General features: G+C 45.6%; 2 protein-coding genes across 4 annotated transcripts in view; both read left to right on the top strand.

Annotated features, from left to right (window-relative positions):
- The window catches only part of CEP85 (centrosomal protein 85), a 35,241-nt gene extending 15,866 nt beyond the window's left edge, over positions 1 to 19,375 (top strand). For all 3 annotated transcript variants that reach the window (XM_084874925.1, XM_084874927.1, XM_084874926.1), the window contains 11 exons: positions 1,058 to 1,752; positions 2,527 to 2,660; positions 3,075 to 3,192; positions 4,297 to 4,482; positions 9,121 to 9,273; positions 9,716 to 9,867; positions 10,937 to 11,048; positions 11,933 to 11,983; positions 15,620 to 15,727; positions 17,094 to 17,319; positions 17,688 to 19,375. In XM_084874925.1, the coding sequence (XP_084731051.1) occupies positions 1,058 to 1,752; positions 2,527 to 2,660; positions 3,075 to 3,192; positions 4,297 to 4,482; positions 9,121 to 9,273; positions 9,716 to 9,867; positions 10,937 to 11,048; positions 11,933 to 11,983; positions 15,620 to 15,727; positions 17,094 to 17,319; positions 17,688 to 17,848 (2,096 nt within the window). In that variant the 3' untranslated portion in view covers positions 17,849 to 19,375. The remainder of the gene's footprint in view (positions 1 to 1,057; positions 1,753 to 2,526; positions 2,661 to 3,074; positions 3,193 to 4,296; positions 4,483 to 9,120; positions 9,274 to 9,715; positions 9,868 to 10,936; positions 11,049 to 11,932; positions 11,984 to 15,619; positions 15,728 to 17,093; positions 17,320 to 17,687) is intronic.
- Positions 19,376 to 20,696: 1,321 nt separating this feature from the next.
- On the top strand, positions 20,697 to 22,150 carry SH3BGRL3 (SH3 domain binding glutamate rich protein like 3). The gene is made up of 3 exons (XM_084875192.1): positions 20,697 to 20,855; positions 21,427 to 21,594; positions 21,697 to 22,150. The coding sequence occupies exons 1-3, from the start codon at positions 20,808 to 20,810 to the stop codon at positions 21,760 to 21,762; spliced, it is 282 nt and encodes a 93-aa protein (XP_084731318.1). The 5' UTR covers positions 20,697 to 20,807; the 3' UTR covers positions 21,763 to 22,150.
- The last annotated feature ends 4 nt before the right edge of the window (positions 22,151 to 22,154 follow it).

Here is a 22,154-nt window from a genome sequence, read left to right as displayed (position 1 = left end):
AGAGTAGCGCTTAAAAGTTGGAAATATGAACCTTCTGTGGCAGGGCTAATAAGAGTTGTCCTCCAAGACTAGGAAGGAGCTAAAAGAAACATAAGTCCAGTCTGAGGGAAAAAATCACACTTGGATACAAACAAAGGGGTAAGTGAAAGGCAAAATATAAAATAGAGCATTTCAGTGTGTACCCACTTGAGAATGCTCACTGTGCTAGAGTGAAACCTGAGAGTTACTAAGAATAACTTCACATATCCAGGCAGTCACTTCTGGTGTGTGGGAGAGAGAACAGAATCTTGATTCAGATGCTGTATTCCCTGCTTTGGATATAGAGCGGCACTATCCAGTTTGCCTTATTCTTCAGATGATTTAGTCTCATTCCTCACCTTCACTGGGGAGCTTTTTGGAGGTCACAGAGGATATTGCAGATCTTGGAAAGGATACTTTTATTAGATTGGATTATAGCTTAGAGGCACCCAGCTCCCAGAAGAGTAGGACCTAATCCATTTCCCTTAAGTAAGTGATTTTTTTTTAAGTTTTATTTTTCTTATTTTTTAAAAATATGCTTTTATTGATTTCAGAGAGGAAGGGAAAGGGAGAGAGAGAAGCATCAATGATGAGAGAGAATCATTGATTGGCTACCTCCTGCACGTCCCCGGGGATTGACATTGACAACCCAGTCATATGCCCAGAATTGAACCCGGGACCCTTTAGTCCGAAGGCCAATACTCTATCCACTGAGCCAAACCAGCTAGGGCTGATTTTATTTTTAAGTTCAGTTTTCAGCTTTGTTGACTGGGAAGGTTTTCTATTAAAATACAAGGGATAGAGTTTAAATGGAAAGTGAAGCCAGTGTTGCCTTTTGTTGGTTTACCTTGTGAATAGCATTTGAGAACCTAGAACACACATCTCTTAATTAAGCTGTTGTGTCTTTTTGCCTAATATTTGTGATGATAATGTCTTTCTCCTTGGTCTCAGGATAGGCAGAGAATATCAGACATAGCAGCTTAACTTAACCTAGCTTGCTGCTTTGATTTTGACTTATGGAAGACTATTCTCTCCACAGATTTTTGCAGCTCAAGTAGCAGTCCGTCTTTCCAGCCCATCAAAAGCCATGTGACCATTCCAACAGCCCATGTGATGCCTTCTACTTTGGGGACCTCTCCTGCCAAGCCAAATTCTACACCTGCCAGACCCTCTTCCTCCAAAATCCCTTTGTCAGGATTGGCTGAAAGTGTGGGGATGACAAGAAATGGAGACCTCGGTGGAATGAAACATTCTCCAGGCTTATCTAGAGATTTCATGTATCATTGTGGTACTGCTGGAGAAAATGGAATTGAGCGGTCTTGGTTTCCAGCGGTGGGCCATGAAAGAGAAGAGGAGATGAGGAAGTTTGATATTCCCAGCATGGAGTCTACCCTTAATCAGTCGGCAGTGATGGAGACACTTTATTCAGATCCTCGTTACAGAGTCCACTTCCACAACCTAAGAACCGACCCAAACAAGGAGTTATACAAAGGGTTGCCTGAGACCAAGAAGACACCAGACAGTGGTGTGGTATGTGAGCGGAATGGACTACATCCCAGCAGCAGTGGGTTGCTCCCTTTGGGACTACAGCCTGCTCCTGGACTCTCCAAGCCTCTATCCTCTCCGGTGTGGCAGCCAAATTCTGACCCTTGGAATCCCCGAGAGCGGTCTTGTGAGCTCAGCACTTGCCGGCAGCATCTGGAATTGATTCGTTTACAGATGGAACAAATGCAGGTAAGTAGAGGTGCTTCTTTCCTTGGATTTCGGGGTTTGGTACAGATCTTTGAACTTGTGTAGGTTGTGTCTTCTAAGTTTTGACTATAAAGAAAACATTTTTAAGTAAGGGGGGAAATGTTTATAGATAGGAAACAAAGGCTTGTGGATGCTATTGAATCTGTTGGTGGTCTAATTAATTAAACACCAGATAGGTTCTCCAAAGAAAAGGGTTAAAGAAGACCCAAAAAAAGTCACTAGGCTAGATACTTTTACACACAGAATCTTACTTGATCCTATAGCGTCTTGATGAGGTATATGTAGAAATTTACCATATTCTTAGACTAAGTAATTTGCCCAGTGTCACAAAGCTGGTTATGTGACAGAGCTAGGGTTTAAAAGTCTTTGAATCCCTATGCTTTTTCCACTATACCAGTTTTGTGTTTTTTAAAAAGTCCATATGCTACTTAAGAGTGGGAAGGAAAGAAGCTGAACATATTATTTTTTCATAGTTTTGGGGAATATCTTAGCTCTTGGTTTGCTTCTGTTGCCAGATAATGAAAGATAACTGACCTTTTCTTAGAAACTAGAGCCTTTCTGAGCTGTGTCCAGTTGGCTGAAATCTTCCTGGCAGGTTCCTTCCAGTCATGCATCAGAGCTAAAATTATTTCGTAAACACTGGGCCTTCTTGGTCTGAGCCAAATGAGCCTTGACTACAGACCCAGGATACGGCTCAGGTGTTTTCAGGTGCCTGTGAGTCAAGATCAAGCCCCTTTGGACCTGCTTGTCTTTCAGCTTCAGAATGGAGCCACCTGCCACCATCCTGCTGCATTTGCTTCTTCACTGCCCATGTTAGAACCCGCTCAGTTGGTCAGCATCTTGAACAGTAATGAACACCTACTAAAGGAAAAGGAACTCCTCATTGACAAGTAAGAGAGCAAAGGGTACCTACCATAGGCCAGCTTCTGTTCTCTCAGCCCCCACTGAAGACACTTAATGAATTCTCAAGGGAAGTACATTCCCCTCTGTTTATCTTCACTCCTTGCCTCATGGTAGAGTGAGGTTGATAAGCAGCCTAGTCCTCTAGCTGACTGATGTGATAGACTAATTGTGTATCTGCAGGGGTCTGGGAGAGCCTAAAGTAGGCAGCAGGTTCTTTGCAGCTGATCTTTCTTCATTTCCCCTCAGTCAGCTTTCTCATTTGTTCCTCCTCCAGCAAAACAGTACTGCCCAGAATCCAAGGTCCTTGCTTATATAGTATCGATTATACCCATCTAAGGAAAGTGGGGGCTTATGTTTGCAAGTTGGTTAGAATCCTGGACCTATTCTTCTGGCTTTTGCAGACAGAGAAAACACATCTCTCAGCTGGAGCAGAAAGTGCGAGAGAGTGAACTGCAAGTCCACAGTGCCCTTTTGGGCCGCCCTGCCCCCTTTGGAGATGTCTGCTTGCTGAGGCTGCAGGTAAGCATTGGCAATTAGGTTGGCATTCTGCTTGTATCTTAGCTATGCTTGGCACTGTTAGGTATCCAGGAAATAAAAAAGAAACCAAGTGATATAAGGTGTCCCTTCCCTCAAAGAGTAATAAACATCCTAATTATAAAGCATCTCTTGTCCTGCCCATGTGGGAGTAAAATCAGGTGGAAGTCCAAATGCTTTGGTGTCAGGACATACTTGGGAGAAAAGGAAGGCAGCGCAAGGTACATCGTAAGGTCCTAGAGTTGGGTGATGTTCTGAGAAGTCTTAATCTACCAGCCCTGGCCAATGGAAGGAGAGGCAGATGGAACAGTGTATTTAGAGCCATTTTAATTTTTATCTTCCATGTGTAGGAGCAACTAAAGTTTGAAACCATATTCTTTTTTTTTCTTCTTTTTAAAAAAAATATATTTTATTGATTTTTTTACAGAGAGGAAAGGAGAGAGATAGAGAGCTAGAAACATCGATGAGAGAGAAACATCAACCAGCTGCCTCTTGCACACCCCCTACTGGGGATGTGCCTGCAACCAACGTACATGCCCTTGACCGGAATCGAACCTGGGACCTTTCAATCCGCAGACCACCGCTCTACCGCTGAGCCAAACCGGTTTCGGCTGGAGTGCTTTTTTAAAAATTAATTTTTAAATTGATCTTCAGAAAGAGAGACGGAGAAACATTATATGAGAGCGATATATAGATCAGCTGCCTCCTGAATATCCCCTCCCTGGGATTGAGCCCACCACTCGGGTGTGTGTCCTGACCAGTAATCTAACTGGCAACCTTTTGGTGCACGGGGCAACACCCAACCAACTGAGCCACTCCAGCCAGGAACCTGGAGGGCTTTTTAAAACACAGATTAAGACCCAACCCCAGAGTTTCTGATTCAGTGGGTCGGAGAATGGGGCTCAAGAATTTGCTTTTCTAACAAATTCCCAGGTGATACTGATGCTGTTAGTCCTAGGATCACATTTTGAGAAGCACTGCTTGAAATTTTCAGAGAAAGATAATATTTGACCATGAAGTCTACTGAAATAAGTAAATTACATGGGGCTGTAAGAGTAAGGAATAGATATATTGAGAATCTTTCTGCAGGAATTGCAACGAGAGAACACCTTCTTACGTGCGCAGTTTGCGCAGAAGACAGAAGCCTTGAACAAGGAAAAGATCGAGCTTGAAAGGAAACTTTCTGCTTCGGAAGTTGAAGTCCAACTCATCAGAGAGTCTCTCAGAGTGGCGTTGCAGAAGCATTCAGAGGAGGGGAAGAAACAGGAAGATAGGGTGAGCTAAGGAGCTAATAGCTCTCTAATTCATTAAGGAGTTGACAGTCAGCCTTCTCCTGTCAAACTCTAAGTTGTTTCTTGGAACCAGGGGAGCCAATTGGGTCAGACCCTGCATTGACTTCTCATGCAGAACTGGTCTGCTAGAAATGGAACTCCTTCTTTCCGTTTCATCTCCACAAAGCTACCACAGTGTAAGCCCTCACTGCGTCAGGTGTGATGGGCCACCAGGTGACCTGGGTGGAAAACCAGCCTGAGCAGTCATACCAGATGCTACTATTGCATGATGTTTAAATACCTATGGTAAATTTGCACCATTCAGCCTGGTTTCTTTTCTACCTAAAAAGGAGAAGAATTCCATGTGTGCAGCCAGCTTGGGAGTTTTTACATTTTTGCCATTGCTCTTAGAATTATCTTTGAGTGAGCTTGGTTGTCATAGAAGGAGCTGATTGTAAATCTTTTTCTTTTATTTTTTAAGAGAGAGTAGAAGGGAAGGGGGGAGAGAGAAACATTGATGTAGAGAAACACAATGATTGGTTGCCTCCCACATGGGCCGGAGAACCAACCCAGGTACTTGCCCTTGACCAGGAATCGAACCCATGATCTCTGGTGCATGGCCTGCTCTCTAACCACTGGGAACACAGCCTGGGCTGATGTAAAATTTTTTGGTTCTATTCACAGCTTTCTCTAATGCAGATGTTCCAACAGTGGGGGCAGTTTAGTAATGTTTAGTTCTGGACCATCTACATAAAAACCAACTAGAACAGTTGCTTAAACTTTAAACTTTAATGTGCTTAAGAGTCACTTAGGGTAAGTTTAGAGTTGACTCACATATAGGGCTAGTTTTAATGTTAAGTTTAGATTAAAGTTAAGTATAGTTTAGGTTTAGGGTTAGCTTGGGCTAGATTTAGGGTTATGGCTGAGGGTAGGTATAGGGTTAAGTTCTGTTAGAGATAGGGTAAGATTTAGGGTAAAGTTTTGGTATAGGTTTAAGCTTGGTATAGAGATAGGGTTAGTGTTAAGGTTGGATTTCAGTTTGAGTTTAGGTGTAAGGTTAGTGTTAGGATTAAGTTTAGGATTGAGATTATGTATATTGGTAGAGTTAGTGTTAGAAATAGATTAAGGACAAAGTTAAGATACAGGTTTAGGGCTATGATTTATATTAGGGTTAAGAGAGGGTTAGGTATAATATTGTTATGGACTAAAGTTAGGTATGACAGTATAAGGTTAGGATTGAGGTTAGGTATAGCATTAGGTTTTGAGTTAGAATTAGGGTTGAGTTTGGTACAGAGTTAGGGTTAGATATAGTATTAGGGTTGAAGTTGGTTTAGGGACAGTGTTAGGGTTGAGGTAGTATAGAGTTATGTTTGTGGTTAAAGTTAGTGATAGAGAGTTGAGTTAGGTCTAGAATTAGTGTTAGGATTAGTGTTGGTAGGTATAGGTTTGGATTGGGATTTTGGTTAGGGTTAGAGTTATGAAGAAGATTTTATAGTGTTCGGATTAGGTTAGGATTAAGTATAAGATTAGGTACATTGTTAGCATTACTGTTATGGTTAGGGTGAAGTTTAGGTATGGAGTTACTGTTAGGATTAGGTTTAGGATCACAGTGTTAGTGTAGAGTTTGGGTTAGGGTTGAGGTTAAACATCAGGTTAACTTTTGTGTTAGGTTTAGGGTTAGTGTTGAGGTTAGCTATAGTGGGTAGGGTTGGGTTTAGAGTTAGGGGTAGGGTTGAGTTTTGGTGTAGGGTTAGAGATGAGTTTTGGTATAAGGTTAGGATTTCACTTGATGAGAGATGTTAGAGAGTTTTTGGGTTAGGGTTTAGTATTAGGGTTATTAAGAGGGTTAGGTATGTCCAAACCGGTTTGGCTCAGTGGATAGAGTATCAGCCTGTGGACTGAAAGGTCTCGGGTTCAATTCCGGTCAAGGGCATGTACCAGTAGGGGGTGTGCAAGAGGTAGCTGATTGATGTTTCTCGTCAATATTTCTAACTCCCTATCCCTATCTTTTTCTCTCTGTAAAAAAAAATAAAAATATATAATTTAAAAAAAATAGGATTAGGTATGATTTAGTGTTAGGGTTAGGTTTAAGTTGGGCTTAGGTATATGGTTAGGGTTAAGAGTAAGGTTAAACTTAGTTTCGGTTAGGGGTAGGAAAAGTAAAAAAGATTTACTTGACCCTAGCCAGTTTGGCTTAGTGGATAGAGCATTGGCCTGCAGACTGAAGGGTCCCAGGGCACATACTCAGATTGTGGACTTGATCCCCAGTAGGTGGCATGCAGGAGGCAGCCGGTCAATGATTCTCTCATCATTGATGTTTCTATCTTTCCCTCTCCCTTCCTCTCTCTGAAATCAATAAAAAATATATTTTTAAAAAATTACTTGGCAATCTTGTTTAAAATGCAAATCCAGCTTCAGTAATTCTGGGAGGGGAAGAGGCCTGAGAGCCTACATTTTAGCAAGCTCTCAGGTGATATTGGTGCCTCTGGTACAACAAGGACTTTGAGAGGCTTGTTATAAAAGAAAGTTAGCCGGACCGGCGTGGCTCAGTGGTTGAGCGTTGACCTATGAACCACGAGGTCACGGTTCAGTTCCTGCTCAGGGCACATGCCCAAGTTGTGGGCTTGATCCCCAATGGGGGTCATGCAGGAGGCAGTCAATCAATGATTCATCATTAATGTTTCTCTCCCTCCTCCTAAGCTCTCTGAAATAAATAAAAATATATTTAAAAGAAAGAAACTTTTAATCTAAATAATACATATATCTAAGGTAAATAATCAAATACCAATAAGTTTATAATAAAAGTAGTTCTATGCCTAGTCCACTCCATAAAGGTATTCATCTTCAACTCTTCTTTTTCTCTTGATATATACCTTTACATATATGAATAGTATTCTTTTTTTGTTATTTTGCTGTATTTATTTATTTACTTAAAAAATATTTTTAATGTATTTTATTGATTTTTCACAGAGAGGAAGAGAGTGTGATAGAGAGTTAGAAACATTGATCAGTTGCCTCTTGCACACCCCCTACTGGGGATGTGCCCACAACCAAGGTACATGCCCTTGACCGGAATCGAACCTGGGACCCTTCAGTCTGCAGACCAATGCTCTATCCACTGAGCAAAACCGGTATCGGCTAAAAAATTTTTTTACTGATTTCAGAGAGAAAGGGAGAGAGAGAGAGAGAAACATCAATGGTGAGAACATTGATCGGCTGCCTTTTGTATGCCTCCTACTGGGGATTAAGCCCACAACCCAGGAATGTGCCCTTGACTGGAGTCGAACCTGGGACCCTTCAGTCTGTAGACCGACGCTCTATCCAAACCAACTAGGACTTTTGCTGTTTTTATTTCATGGATGCAGTTAACTTATTTTTTTTTATTATATTGTTATACCTTTTGGGATATCTGCACCTACTTATAGTGTTTCTTGACTCCTTCAGGGCTTTTTATTTTGTTTGGTGGCTTTCATGTTGGATATTCATATTTAAAAAGGAAGTATTTAAAAGGTAGATGGAAACTCTGGGTTCATGGTAGTTGCCTGGTAGAGTTGTCTATAGTATGTTCAGACTTAGAGTTGTCTATAGTATGTCTATAGTATGTTCATGGTAGTTGCCTGGTAGAGTTGTCTATAGTATGTTCAGAGAACTGTCGTTTCTCTTGTGAACCTTCAAATATAAGTGTCTGCATGTCTTTCTCTAGAAAAGAATCTTCAGCCTGTTCCATGGAACAGCTGGGAGCAGGAATGCTTTTAGCCATTAGGTTCTTGACACTTAGAACAAGATTAGGTTTAGAGTTCTACAGTTCTGTACATTAATTTTTACTTATACTTATTTTCAACTTCACTTTTTGCCTGCTGATATTTGATATTTCTGAGTCTGGAATCTCTCATTTAATTTTTCTAGAGATTAAATCTCCATTCTCCTCTTGGGAAAACCTAGGATGAGGATGGTATCCAGCTAAATTGTATATAGACTTTCAGTAAATCCCCTGTTTTTCAGATCTGTGACTGAAACCTGCCTCAGGAGTACCTGGTGCCTTCAGTACAGAGGTCATTGGGAGTTGTGAAGAGCACATTGTTTTCTAAATTTTAATTCCCGCTGCAGATTATAACTCCTCTCCAAGTCATTTATCCCTCCATCCACTTTCATCTTCTGAAAATATATTCAAATATCTCATATACTTTGTCTCCTCCTCTGTTGACTTTTTTGTTTGTTAGCTTTTATTGATTTATTCAGAGAGGAAGGGAGAGGGGGAAACATCTACCTGAGAAACATTAATCGCTGCCTCCTGCACGCCCCCTACTGACGATTTGTGCCCTCACCAGGAATCAAACCAGAATGCATGACAGTGGCTAGGGCCAGACAAATTATTTATTATGCAGAAGTACTTGGGCAGTTTTTGAAAACAACCCAGGGAGCTCTTCTTCCTTGTCTTTGATTGGAAAGTTCAGGTGTGTTAACTCTGCATTTTATCCCCTAATCTCAAATGGCAAAATTTGAGCCACTTCCTGCCTTCATTGTAGTAGAAAAATATTTACAGGTCTAAGGACAGAGACAATGGTCAGTTAAAAAAAAAAGTTTATATTCAGGTTCTTGGAGGAGTCAATGGAGGACAGATTCTTGACATTTCTTTCCCTAGGTCAAGGGTCGTGATAAACATATCAATAATTTGAAAAAGAAATGTCAGAAGGAATCCGAGCAGAACCGGGAGAAGCAGCAGCGTATTGAAACCTTGGAGCGCTACCTGGCTGACCTGCCCACCCTGGAAGACCATCAGAAGCAGAGCCAGCAGGTAGCAGCAATATCTGGGCATACCTGGGCAATCAGGGAGTGGCCAGGTGGACTTTCTCCGCCTCTGCTGTATGCAATTACCCCGTGGTTTCCTGAAAGGAAAATCCCCAGTCATGTTAGGACACAACTGGAGTAGAAGTTTTTTGTTTTTGTTTTTTTAAATATATTTTATTGATTTTTTAAGAGAGGAAGGGGGAGAGATAGAGAGCTAGAAACATCCATGAGAGAGAAACATCGACCAGCTGCCTCTTGCACACCCCCTACCGGGTATGTGCCCGCAACCAATGTACATGCCCTTGACCGGAATCGAACCTGGGACCTTTCAGTCCGCAGACCAACGCTCTACCACTGAGCCAAACTGGCTTCGGCTGGAGTAGAAGTTTTAAAAGACCCAGACAGTCTCTTTTAGTTTGTTGACCTAAGCATGAAATCCTGTCTCTCAGCTTAAGGATTCTGAGTTGAAGATCACAGAGCTGCAGGAGAGAGTGACTGAGTTGGAGAATTTGCTGGAGGAGACCCAGGCAGCCTGCAGAAAGAAGGAGATTCAACTGGAAAGTCTGAGACAGACAGAAACAGAATTTCCCACTGGACATAGGTAAAGATTCCTATGAGGTTGAGGAAGTGGGGAGCTAGGTTCTGGTCCTGGCTACTCCATATTACTTGTGTGACTGCTCTGATCTCTACTTCTCTGAGCTTCGTTTTGTTTGGATTGTGAATAATAGAAAAACGATCTATGCCTTTGAGATGGAGTATGGGGGACATAATGGCACAGTGGGAACTTGTCATTTTATCCTTTAGAAGGTCCAATCAGTGCCTGCCATAATAATCCTAAGTATTTGTGTTGAATGAATGAAAGCACTTTATAAACTGGGAAATAAGTTGTCTGTATATTTGTAAAAGTAGATCCTGGTGTTGAGAACTGAGGGTTATCCACATTTTGAACCTTTTAAGCTAAAGACTACTAGGAGAATCTGTTTCTCCTCCGCACTAGGGATTGCTCTTGATTGCCACAACAGGTTCTGAGAACCAAACAAAATACCATAATATACTCTCAGGGTGTCTTGGGAGCATCCTTCATATTAATAGCAGTTTCTGAAAACGTGATGGCTGAGTTTCAACAGCTTCTTGGACCAAATTGAGTTTCTAATGGGATGAATTGGATTTTTCATCCCAATATACCACAGTGAGCCTGTTGTTTATCTTAGCAGATGGGCCAGGATGAAAGTGACTGTGAGGAACCTTTGGGGGAGATCATTGTTTGGAGTCATAAGTGAAGTTAGGGGACAAAGTTGATTCTGCTCCAAACTATGTATACCAAGAAAAAGGGAGATTTTTTTTGTGTTTTCCAAAGTTCTACAGTATACATGTATGACTTTTATCATCTAAATACATGTGATGAATGTATATTTTTAGATATCAAAACAAAGAATAAAAGCCTTGGTAGCCATTGGGTGACCATTGTTTAGATATTGGCTTCTAAGAAAGAGAATTCATCTAGACTAAGTAGTTTCAGTGTGACACACCTTCCATTACAACAGACCTAATGTATCCTCAGCTGTGGCTCAGAAGGGCCTAAGTGTTTTGTCCCAAACATACAAGCAGATCAGGAGTCACAGCCACATCTCTCTGACTTCAAACTTCTTAAAGAGGCCACTGTCTTTCAGCCTGCAAGATAAGCAGTGTGTGGAGGCCAGTGGAGAAGGTGCAGCCCAAAAGGAAGAAGGTCCAAAAGTGGAAATGGAGTCCTGGCAGAAGGAATGTGATTCTCTCAGAAAGGTGACTGAGGGTATCCAGGCTGTAACAGGTGGTAGGCTAAGAGGAAAGAGAAATATGTATATTGGGAAGGAACCATGAATTTCTGGCCCTGGGCCATCTATGTTACCCAGAGCTTTTCCCTCTTTTCCGAGAAGTCATTCCTGCATGATAAGTTTGCATTTTAGGTTAGTCATCTTTATGACAGGTAAGAAAGTGATGGGAGGACATGCCTCTGAACATTCAGACTGAATGCTCCAAATGATAAACTTCACTCCTTGCTCCAGCCCTCTACAGAATCTCTGGCACTGGACAGAGGTCTAACCACTGATGTGGCCCTAATTCAGTAGAGAAGGAGCAGTCCAGGGCCTGTTGTTGAGACTGATCACAAATCAGCAAAAAAGAAGGCCCAGAAATAGTTCAGAGAATACCTGAGGTCTCAAAGAACAGAAACTGGGCCTGTTCAGGTCCTCTCCTTCAACATTCAGTGTGAGAAGGCTATAAGTAACAAACATCACAGCCCTGGCATGTTTTGTTCAACTGAATTCTTAGTCATGTCCTTGATCAAAGAACAAGAATGTATGCTTGCTATATATAAAGTTAATTCCACTGGCCTACCATCATCAGGGTGAGGTTGTCTCTCACCCCCAATAGTAATAAATCCACACTCATTTGTGTGTGTGTGATTAGAGCACAGGAGTGTGAAGTTGGTTAGGATAAGGAATCTGGGTTATATTTCTGTAGGTTGTGTTAACTTGTCTTCACCCTGATCTCACTATTGACTGGCTGGCTGTAGCCAGTAGGGCTAATAGCCAGACTACAGATCCTAGTGTAGCCTCTTGCCCTCTTGCCTCCTACCTCAATATCAACCTGTGCTTATAGCCTTCCTTGGTAACTTTGCCTTTCAGATTGTGGAAAAGCAACAGCAGAAAATGGGTCAGTTACACTCCCAAGTACAGGTGAGCTGGAATCCTTGGGATATGGTGGGCGGGACTTAATAATAGAATCTCTAGAATTCAGCCAACACTGTTCTGTTCTCTGCCATACAATTTGTTCAGTGTTAGGAATACAAGAATGAGATCCAGTCAGTGCTCTTAGCCTGCAATCTTGTTGGGAAAGGATTTTAGCACAATACTGTGAGAGCAGTGTTCATGTTACTCTAGGGGAACATAGAAGAGTTGGTTGGGGAGGAGGAGATTAGGGTTTCTAGAGGTTATGACCCTTGAGGGAGGAGGAAGAATTAGGCAGGCAGAGAAGTAGAGCTAGAAGGGATGGTATTGGAGCTCCAAATAGAAGGAACAGCACAGGTAGGAACATGGAGGCATGAAGCAGCAGGTGCAAGCAGTGTGATGATGTTGAAGTAAGATGGTGAGTGGAGAACTGAGCTATGGGAGGAATTTGTCTCTCCAATTAAGTTAGCTTTTTAAAAAATATATATGTATATATATGTTTTGCCAAAACCGGTCTGGCTCACTGGATAGAATGTCCGCCTGTGGACTGGAAGGTCCCAGGTTCGATTCTGGTCAAGGGCATGTACCTTGGTTGCGGGCACATCCCTAGTGTGGGGGGGGGGATTTTGCAGGAGGCAGCTGATAAATGTCTCTCTCCATCGATGTTTCTAACTCTCTATCCTCCCTTCCTCTTTGTAAAAAATCAATAAAATATATATTTTTAAAAAGGATGCTGTTTTAATATATATATTATTAAAATATAAAAGAGGTTTCATACTAATACATAGAGAGGAAGGGAGAGGGAAAGAGAGAAAGAAACAAACATCAGTGATGAGAGAGAATCATTAATCAGCTGCCTCTTGCATGCCCCCTACTGGTGATGAACCTGTAACCCAGGCATGTGCAGAATTGAACTGTAACTCCTGGTTCATGGATTTGATGCTCAACCACTGAGCCACACTCGCCAAGCTCCTATTTATTTATTTATTTATTTATTTATTTATTATTGATTTCAGAGAGGAAGGGAGCAGGAGAGATAGAAACATCAATGATGAGAGAGAATCATTGATCAGCTTTCTCCTGCATGCCCCCTACTGGGGATTGAGCCCACAACCCAGGCATATGCCCTCAGCCAGAATCAAACCTGGGAGCCTTTAGTTCACAGGTGGACGCTCTACCCACTGACCCAAACCAGCTAGGGCAGAGGTCGGCACACTCATTAGTCAACAGAGCCAAATATCACTAGTACAACGATTGAAATTTCTTTTGAGAGCCAAATTTTTTAAACTTCTTCTAACGCGACTTCTTCAAAATAGACTCACCCAGGCCATGGTATTTTGTGGAAGAGCCACACTCAAAGGGCCAAAGAGCTGCATGTGGCTCGTGAGCCGCAGTTTGCTGAACACAGAGCTAGGGCAATATATTGATATTAGAGAGAGAGGAAGGGAGAGGGATAGAGAGAGAAAAACATGGATTAGCTACCTCCTGCATGCCCCCTACTGGGGTTATCTTGGTTCATGGGTCGATGCACAACCACTGATCCACACCAGCTAGGCAGCTTTTATTTTTTAGGTAGGTGATGGGAATTTTCTTTCTTTTTTCTTTTTTTTTTTTTTAATATATTTTATTGATTTTTTTTTACAGAGAGGAAGGGAGAGAGATAGAGAGTTAGAAACATCGATGAGAGAGTCATCGATCAGCTGCCTCTTGCACACCCCTTACTGGGGATATGCCCGCAACCAAGGTACATGCCCTTGACCGGAATCGAACCCGGGACCCTTCAGTCCCCAAGCCGACGCTCTATCCATTGAGCCAAACCGGATTCGGCAAGTGATGGGAATTTTCTAAAGCATTTCATTGGAGTGTTGTGTGGTTAAGTTAGCAATTCGGGCTTTGGTATGAAAAAGATTGCACTTAGGAGAGAGGCAAAGCGGGAGACCAGTGAACTGTTGTGAAAATCCTAGTGAGAGATGATGAAGGAACCTGGCATATGGCATCATTTCTGTGAATTTTAAGAGGCAAAATTGAGAGGAATCAGCAACTGTCAGAATGTAGGGGATTGAAGAATAAGGAAAAATCAAAGAGAACTCTTGGCCTCTATTTTGGGCCAGAGTGGGCATATCCTTAATTGGGTTCTCTAAGAAATCTTAGGTAAAGCAGGTTCATTCAGGTTCTCTTTGGACTCTAAAAGAGGTTTCACACTAAAGTGGATAAAATGCACTTTCTCTGAGGAGCAACAAAAGCTGCAGTCCCGCCTTTGCCATTATGTGGGTCAGGTGATGCCTATTTATTTTACCTAATTCATATTTCAAGTCCTATTAGAATATAGTCCAACCAAATATAGTTAAAATCTTGGGTTTTTAGTAGAGTTTTAATGGCTCTATGTTTTCTGGAACCCTATGTTCCACAAAGGTTGCAAAAGCTTAACATGTTAAATGGTACATTTAGCCATGGTGAGACTTCTCATGCAAAATAGGTGAATTTGCTGGAATTATGTGGATTCAGGATAGTTGCATTGGGTATTTCCTGGTGATGAAATGTTCTCCTAGGAAGTTAGATGTTTTTATTAATACAAATGGAAAAATTCAGATTTTTGCAATATTGTATTTGTTCGAATCAGTTACAGAATTGTAGGGAAATTGGAATGAATAGTATAAGAAGCAGAAGATAATATACTTTCCTCCATCTGGCTACTCCTGCATGCACACACCACACACACATATTACTGTCTAGATTTGGTGTCTGTGGGAGTGTTCTCCTACCCCTTCTCATCTTTGTAAAAGCATTTAAAACAATAATGTGAGGGGCTTGGGCTGTGAGCTCCTTAAAGACTAGCATTCTTTTCACTGTCTCAGTGCATGTCATAGTCATCAGCAAATATTGAATTTAACCTAATGGATGTTCCCTGCCATCAAGAAATTAATTGTTTACCCAGAAGGTGTGGCTCAGACCTATAAAGCAGGAGGTCACAGTTAGATTCCTAGTCAAGGTACATGCCCAGGTGGGGGGAGGGGGCATGCAGGAGGCAGCCAGTCAATGATTTTATCTCATCATTGATATTTCTCTCTCTCTCTCCCTCTCCCTTCCTCTCTTTTTAATCAATAAAAAAAATATATATTTTTTAAAAAGAAAGTAATGGAGGGAGGAATCATGTGCACCACCAACAAAAGCACTCATGATCTCTGAGGGAGGTATGAGTAGCAAGGTGAATCTGATTTGCACATTGAGGAAAGCTTGGGTGGCCTTGGAGGAGGTTTCCTGGGTGACAGGCAGAACAGAAAAGTCTGGGTGAAGGAGAAGAGGAGTGGGCAACAGTATTGAAGCTGGAGCTTTTGGGGATGAAGGATAGCCAGTTATTCGGTGTGGCTAAAGTGGAGATGGTGTGGAGGGTAAAAGAGATACAGCTATGAGAGTAGGTAAGGGCTTGACTGGCCTGGCATGCCCCCCTGAGGAACTAGCCTCTTACTGTGTACATGGTCACTGGCTGTAGGAGGGTTTCAATCAGGGCTGTTCTAACATTATCCCTTAGAGCAGTGTGTAGGCAGGGTAGGGCTTTACTATATAGTCCAGGCCAGATGTGATATGGTCTGAACCAGACTTGTTACCCCTGTGTGCTCTCCCATCACTCTTTGCCATGGAATTTAGAGCCTAGAGCAGCAAGTGGCTCAGGAAGAAGGAACCAGCCAAGCCCTGAAAGAGGAGGCCCAGCAGAGGGAGACAGCCTTGCAGCAGCTTCGCACAGCTGTGAAAGAGGTGAGCAGCATCAGCTAGTCCTTCTGGTACTCTCTGTGTACCCTTACCGCCCTACCCCCACATGAGCTCCCATGTTTGAAAGGTGCCTGAGGGTTTTATTTTTTTTGGCAGAGGAATAAGAAGGGACATTGCATCATCTTTTATATTAAAGGTCCTAAGCCTGTCTTAAAATGGCCATAATTACCCAGAAATGCTTTATTGTATGTGGAAAGTCACTCTTCCCTTTGTCTTTCTACAGCCACAGATTTATGGGGTTGGGAAGGGAAGGGTACAAGAAGACTGAGGGTTGGCCGAAACCGGTTTGGCTCAGTGTATAGAGCATTGGCTTGCGGACTGAAAGGTCCCAGGTTCGATTCCAGTCAAGGGCATATACATGGGTTGTAGGCACATCCCCAGTAAGAGGTGTGCAGGAGGCAGCTGATTGATGTTTCTCTCTCATCAGTGTTTCTAACTATCTGTCCCTCTCTCTTCCTCTCTGAGAAAAATCAATAAAATATATTTAAAAAAAAAAAAAAGTTTGTGGATGAAAGATATTAAAAAAAAAAAAAAAAAGACTGAGGGTTGGTGGTCCTCATGGAGTAAACAGCTATCAACCAGGGGGCAACCAAGATCAATGGCCAAGTACGTAGGAAGGAGTCTGCCATTGCAAGGATGGGCTGGAATCGGAGGGGGAATTGTTCAGTGTTTTTAAAATAGAATAGAAATAGGGAGGGAAGCAGAGTGGGTAAAGCTGTTCAGGATGAGAGAAAGAAAGAGACACAGGTAATACGTGAGTAACTGGTCTGTGTAGTGAGCCCAACTCCACTGAGGTGAAGGTCCGAAAAGGAAGGATAAATTACAGCACTGTTCTCCAGGTTCCCAGCCTCTCCAGCTCCCCACCCAGTGTCCACTAACTGTCATGTCTTTATTGCTCCTTTTATTTCTCTGACACCCTCTGATCAGACTGGCTGGTGGCCACTTTTATCAGGGTGGCAGGGAGAGATTGAAACCAGTGTCTCCTCAGATTTCACAGTTCACATTAAGCCTTCTCTAATAGCCTGGCTAACAGTGTTGGCTGAGGGACTGGCTTCAGATAGAGTTCCGAGGGGCGGGAGTATCTTCTCTGGTTCCTGACCAGAAACCTGGACGCTGATGACTCAGAGTCTTCTAGGGAGTGGTTTCCTCTCCAATTTGGGGGCCTGGCCTGCCTACAGGAGGAAGTGGGCCTGGTATGGAGAAGGAAGTGGGAATGCTAAATCTATAAGTAGGAATGGGGAGGAGGGACATCACCTGACTCATACCCTTCACATGTATATCCACTCTCAGGTACAGATACACTGCCTTTCTCTGGGCCTGAGTTAATATTCTTGCCCATCTATCCACTCAGCTTTCAGCACAGAACCAGGACCTGATTGAAAAGAATCTGACGCTCCAGGAACACCTGCGCCAAGCTCAACCAGGGTGCCCATCATCACCAGACATGGCCCAGCTAGCATTTGAGCTGCACCAGGAGTTGGCCAGTTGTCTTCAAGATCTGCAAGCTGTCTGTAGCATTGTGACCCAGAGGGCCCAGGGCCACGACCCCAATCTCTCCTTGCTCCTGGGCATTCACTGTGAGTCCTCAGACCAGTCTGGGACCCTGGAGAGGGAAATGGCTTTCATTCTCTTCTCATCCTCATCCACCTTTCCCATCTTTATGGTAACGTGGCAACAGGGCTCTGGAGGCTTGGTCACTGCCCTCCGAGAGTTTGTGTTTTGTAAAGTAGACATTCAGAAAATCTATTTTGGAAATAGGCATCTTTGGGGGGAGCGGGTGTCCCTGGGTACGAGACAAGCAAAAAGTGGCCCTTAGGCAGCAAGTTTTCAGCCCACTATCCCCAGCTGCTGTTTTAAAGTGCTGTGTCTCAAGACCACGGGCCTTCCTCCCTCCACCTGAAAGCTTCCCTTGACTAACATTCTCTCAAAATGCTCTCCTCCCCAGCTGCACAGCACCCTGGGACTCCACTAGATTTACAGAAGCCAGATGTAATCAGGAGGAAACTAGAAGAAGTTCAACAGCTGCGCCATGACATCGAGGATTTAAGGACCACCATGTCAGATAGATATGCCCAGGACATGGGAGAAAACTGTGTCACGCAATGAGGATTGCTGGGCGTGGGTCAGGTTGTATTCCCAAGAAAGAATCTGGTGTGCCAAGAGCCCAGTCCAGCAGGTCCTGCCCCGACAATCTCTTGCCTCCTGTTTGCTGCTATTCCCAGAGAGAAGGTGTAGAAGGGAGGTAAGAGCCTGATCTGGGGCCAGGGGCTGACTAAGGAACTGTGCCTGCCCTGTCACACACTGGCTTTGCCTTGTTGGATTGCATTTGTCCTGCCATCTTGACTCATTCTGTGAGGCTGAGTTACTAATTAACTTTTGCAGGTCACCTGATAAGTCTTCACAGACTATTCCCAGCCCCAGGCTGATGTCAAAGACAAACAGGCTGCTCACTTCCCTTCTCCATCCTTTGGGGTGGATCCACATTCATTCCCACTCCATACCTTGGTCCTGCTGTTGCCCAGAGTTCATTAGAGGGGCCTGGAAAGGCAGAGTACAGTAACAATGGCCATTTAAGAATTCTCAGGCCCCAGTGCCAGCCTTCCTGGGAGCTGAGCTGGCTTTCTGGGCTTGCTTAGGCCCAGTCCCACTGCTTTCTCAGGGCTCTTGTCACAGACACCTCAGGGTGATCTATTGTTAGCATAGTGCCCACATAATTGGAGGCCAAGGATTATAGCCAGGGCTCCGTCATCTGTGCCATTTTATAGGAGACCCCACTCTGCAGCTGCCCTGTGGCCTTAGCTCCCTTCTTGGTTTTTAGCCACCCAGGTAAGCCCCCTTGGATTTTGAGTGAAACTCTTCCCTGTGATCCTGTGTTTAGGCAGGATTTCCCCCAAAATACCACAGGCAACTGTCAAGCTGCTCATCCCCTCTCCCTGGGCCTGGAGCCAATGCCCAGCCCTAATTTGTGCCTCTTTGTTGGGGGAGCTCCTGTTAATGCTCTGGGCTCCTTGAGAGTTTGGAGCACCCAGTACAGGTTAGCTTTAAGGTCTAGTTTTCAGTGTTTTCTGGGTTTTTTGTCTGTTTCTCTGGGGCCTCGGAACTCTCTGCTTTCGGTTTTCTCTTGCCTCCTCATTTAAGGAGCATCTATTATATCTCACAGTTGTTTGTATCTGATTACCCAGCTGGGCTCAGGCCCCCCTAAGAGCTGGAGCCCAGCCAAGTGGAGGCCATGTGTAGGTATGGGGAACACTGAACAGTTATAGGAGCCTCAACAGCAACCATGAGATTCTCGCTCAGCTTTGTGCTGCCAGGGCAATATCCTACACCTCACTCCTGGGTCTGAATGAGACTCCTTAAGTGTTTTTACAAGTTGTGTTTTATTTATGGAGTGACTTATCCCTTCCATTCAGAGCAGCCCCACCCAGCCGTCCCCTTAGCCTCTGGGCTCCTGCCTCCGCTCCTGAAAGCAGAACCGCCTCCTTGGTCTCCACCCTGTGCTGGAAGCCCAGCCACCATGCTCACGGGTATTTTTCCTCATAAAGTTTATAAGCAGTTATTTATATGAATTGTTGTTATGTCAACTGGTTTGTATTGCCTATTTTGATTACAAAATAAAAATTTACAGACTCCTCAGTTTTCCATTGCCTTCCATCACCACAGCCCCTTACTCCACCCTTATTTTGGCTTGTTGAAGTCAAAGCTGGGAGTTTAGCCAAGTTCCCAAACAGCAAGGAGGGACCATTGGCAGGCTCAGCCTCGTGTCTGTATCTCTACTTCTCTATTGTTCTACGGGAAAAATTAGATCTCTTCCCACACAACTTTCTGTTGAGCAAAGCTGCCGTGAATCATAGAACAAATTTGCTGTTGGAAGGAATCAGTGATCCTCTGAGAGAGGAAGTCAACTGCCACCATGAGGAAGTGGCTTCCCCAGAGGCAGGGTGCTGTTTGCTTCGGGGCGCTAGGATTGCCTGCTGGGGAGACTGCTCAGGGGCAACATGCCCAAGCCGGGGCAGATAGCAGTCTCTAAAGTTGGGTTGGTTGCTGGAGTCCGCTCCCTCTGAGCCCCCTGAAGTAGGAGTGGTTTCAGAGTGCCATCTGCAGCTCCAGTTGGGGTTCAGTTGGGTTACCTCAAGATCAAGTGGATCCTTTATTTATTTATTATTATTTTTTAATATTTGTATTGATTTCAGAAAGGAATGGAGAGGGAGAGAGGAAAACATCAGTGATGTGAGAGAATCATGAATCACCTGCCTCCTGCACGCCCCCACCGATGATGGAGCCCACAACCCAGGCAGGTGCTCTCGACAGGAATCAAACCTGGGCCCCTTCAGGCTGAAGCTCCATCCACTCAGACAGACGGAGCTCGCTGGGGCAGCTGTGGGTCTTTAACAGGAGTCCTGACACTGACTTTCCAGAACTAGCAGCCTCTTGGCCTCCATCTGGCTCCCTGAGGGCGTGGCCCTGTCTCCTGCCGCCTCCCTTCCCGGTCTGAACCTGCATGCGTGGAGAGGAACTTTGGGCAAAGCAGGGGCTTGGTGTGCCTCCTGTCCTGAGGGGTTAACCATATTTGGGTGTCTCCTGGTGGACTTGGTGGAAGGGCCCCTGGGAGCCAGGTCCCCTAGCTTGGGAACTTGAGGTTTGAGCACAGCCTTCAAAGTTGAAAGCCCGGAGCCGCGCTGTGCTGTCGTGGCACCGGGGATGGGTGGTTGGGTGCGGCAGCCCCCGGTGAGGCTGGGAAGGCGGCCTTTGCCGAACCCTCGCCCCTGCCCTCCCGGCCTCCCCAGCCTCACACCGGCCCGATGAGAGAAAGGGCCAGTCCGGCGTGGGACTGGGGTCCGGAGCACCCAGCCCCGAGGGGGAGGGGAGGGGACGTGCGCTGAGCGGGCGGGTGGCGCAGGCCCGCCCCGCCCCGCCCCGCCCCCGCCCGCGCCGCTCATTGGTCCGGAGCCGCTGACTCCCGGGCTGAGCAGGAAGGAAACCGCTCCCGAGCGCCGCGTCTCCCGGCCGTGCAGCTGCAGCCACCGCCGCCCTCCGCCCGCCGCCGCCCGCCACCGTCCTCCCCAGCATGAGCGGCCTGCGAGTCTACAGCACGTCGGTCACCGGGTCACGCGAAGTGAGTGTTTGCCGGGGGCCCACTCTGGGGGGAGCGGGGGCGCCGGGACCGCCCCCAGGGCGAGGGCGGGGCGGGGCGCGAGGCTCCGGCACGGCCTCCTGGGTCCGCTCCCACCTTGAGCTCTCACGGCCCGACATGAGAGCCTTCATCGCGCATCCTGGGGCCTCAGCAGCCCCAGCATGAGCTGCCCGCGCCCGTCCTCCGTCACTCGAACGCCCATCCTCTGCACCCCCTTCCGGGCGGCCCCCCTTCTCTCTCACCATGCGTGGACCTGGGAAGGGGTGGTCCCTTCCCAGCCTCTGCCCAGGCCTACACTGCCTCCCCACCGCTGAGCTCCTGGCTCTACCCACCCTGAGCTTGATCCCGCTTCCCTGCATTCTAACTTCCCTCTCCATGGTTGGTGGTCCCTCTCCCCCTATAGCACCGCAAGCCTGGCTGGTCCTCGAAAGTCCCAGTGGTCAGGACAGGGGCACAGAAGCTCCTCGCCACACTCCCTGTCTGCCCAGGGTTCCTTTCCTCCACCCCAAGCCCTCCAGCTTGCTCATAACCCCCACCCACCTTCTGCCCCCAGATCAAATCCCAGCAGAGCGAAGTAACCCGCATCCTGGATGGGAAGCGCATCCAGTACCAGCTAGTGGACATCTCCCAGGACAACGCCCTACGGGATGAGATGCGAGCCTTGGCGGGCAACCCCAAGGCCACCCCACCCCAGATTGTTAATGGAGACCAGTACTGTGGGGTATGGGCCTGGGGGTAGGGGTTGGGGGGTGTTATAGATGGCAGAGCCAGACCTGAGACAGCGCCAGCACTCAGGTGACCACCTCTCTCATCCCTCCCCCAGGACTATGAGCTGTTTGTGGAGGCGGTGGAACAAAACACGCTGCAGGAGTTCCTGAAATTGGCCTGAGCCAAGCCCAAGCCTGCCAACTGCATTCCCTTCCCGCATTCCCCAGCCCCCAGCCATTGTGGCCCATGAAGGACCTCGTGACCAACTCCCTGTCATTCCTAACCTCTGACCTTGGAGCCCTGTCCCCCAACCCAAGCCTCTCCTCCTCCCTTTACTGTAGCCCCCTCTCCGCATTCAGAGGCAGCATTCCTGACCCAGTAGTCTCAGAAATTGTCTTAAGCAACAGCCCAAGTGCTGGCTGTCTCCACCTGGCCCTGGGACTGCCACCCTGCCTGGCACTGGCTAATGGGCATCTTAGATGGTTCCATTAGCCTGGGCTCTGCCAAAGGCCCCGCAATCCCCAACCTGGGAGCACCCTAGAGACAATTAAATGTCCCGTTCCATTGGTGCCT

Source organism: Pipistrellus hanaki (assembly GCF_964339955.1).
Source record: "Pipistrellus hanaki genome assembly, chromosome: 2".
Taxonomy (NCBI): domain Eukaryota; kingdom Metazoa; phylum Chordata; class Mammalia; order Chiroptera; family Vespertilionidae; genus Pipistrellus; species Pipistrellus hanaki.
Note: the sequence above shows the minus strand (reverse complement) of the source record. Positions and strands in the feature narration are given on the sequence as shown.

Excerpts from the sequence above, each read along its gene's own strand:
- SH3BGRL3 (XM_084875192.1), top strand. The coding sequence starts at position 20,808 with ATGAGCGGCCTGCGAGTCTACAGCACGTCGGTCACCGGGTCACGCGAA. Across the intron at positions 20,856-21,426 it reads CGGTCACCGGGTCACGCGAA|ATCAAATCCCAGCAGAGCGA; the intron begins GTGAGTGTTTGC and ends TTCTGCCCCCAG. Across the intron at positions 21,595-21,696 it reads ATGGAGACCAGTACTGTGGG|GACTATGAGCTGTTTGTGGA; the intron begins GTATGGGCCTGG and ends TCCCTCCCCCAG.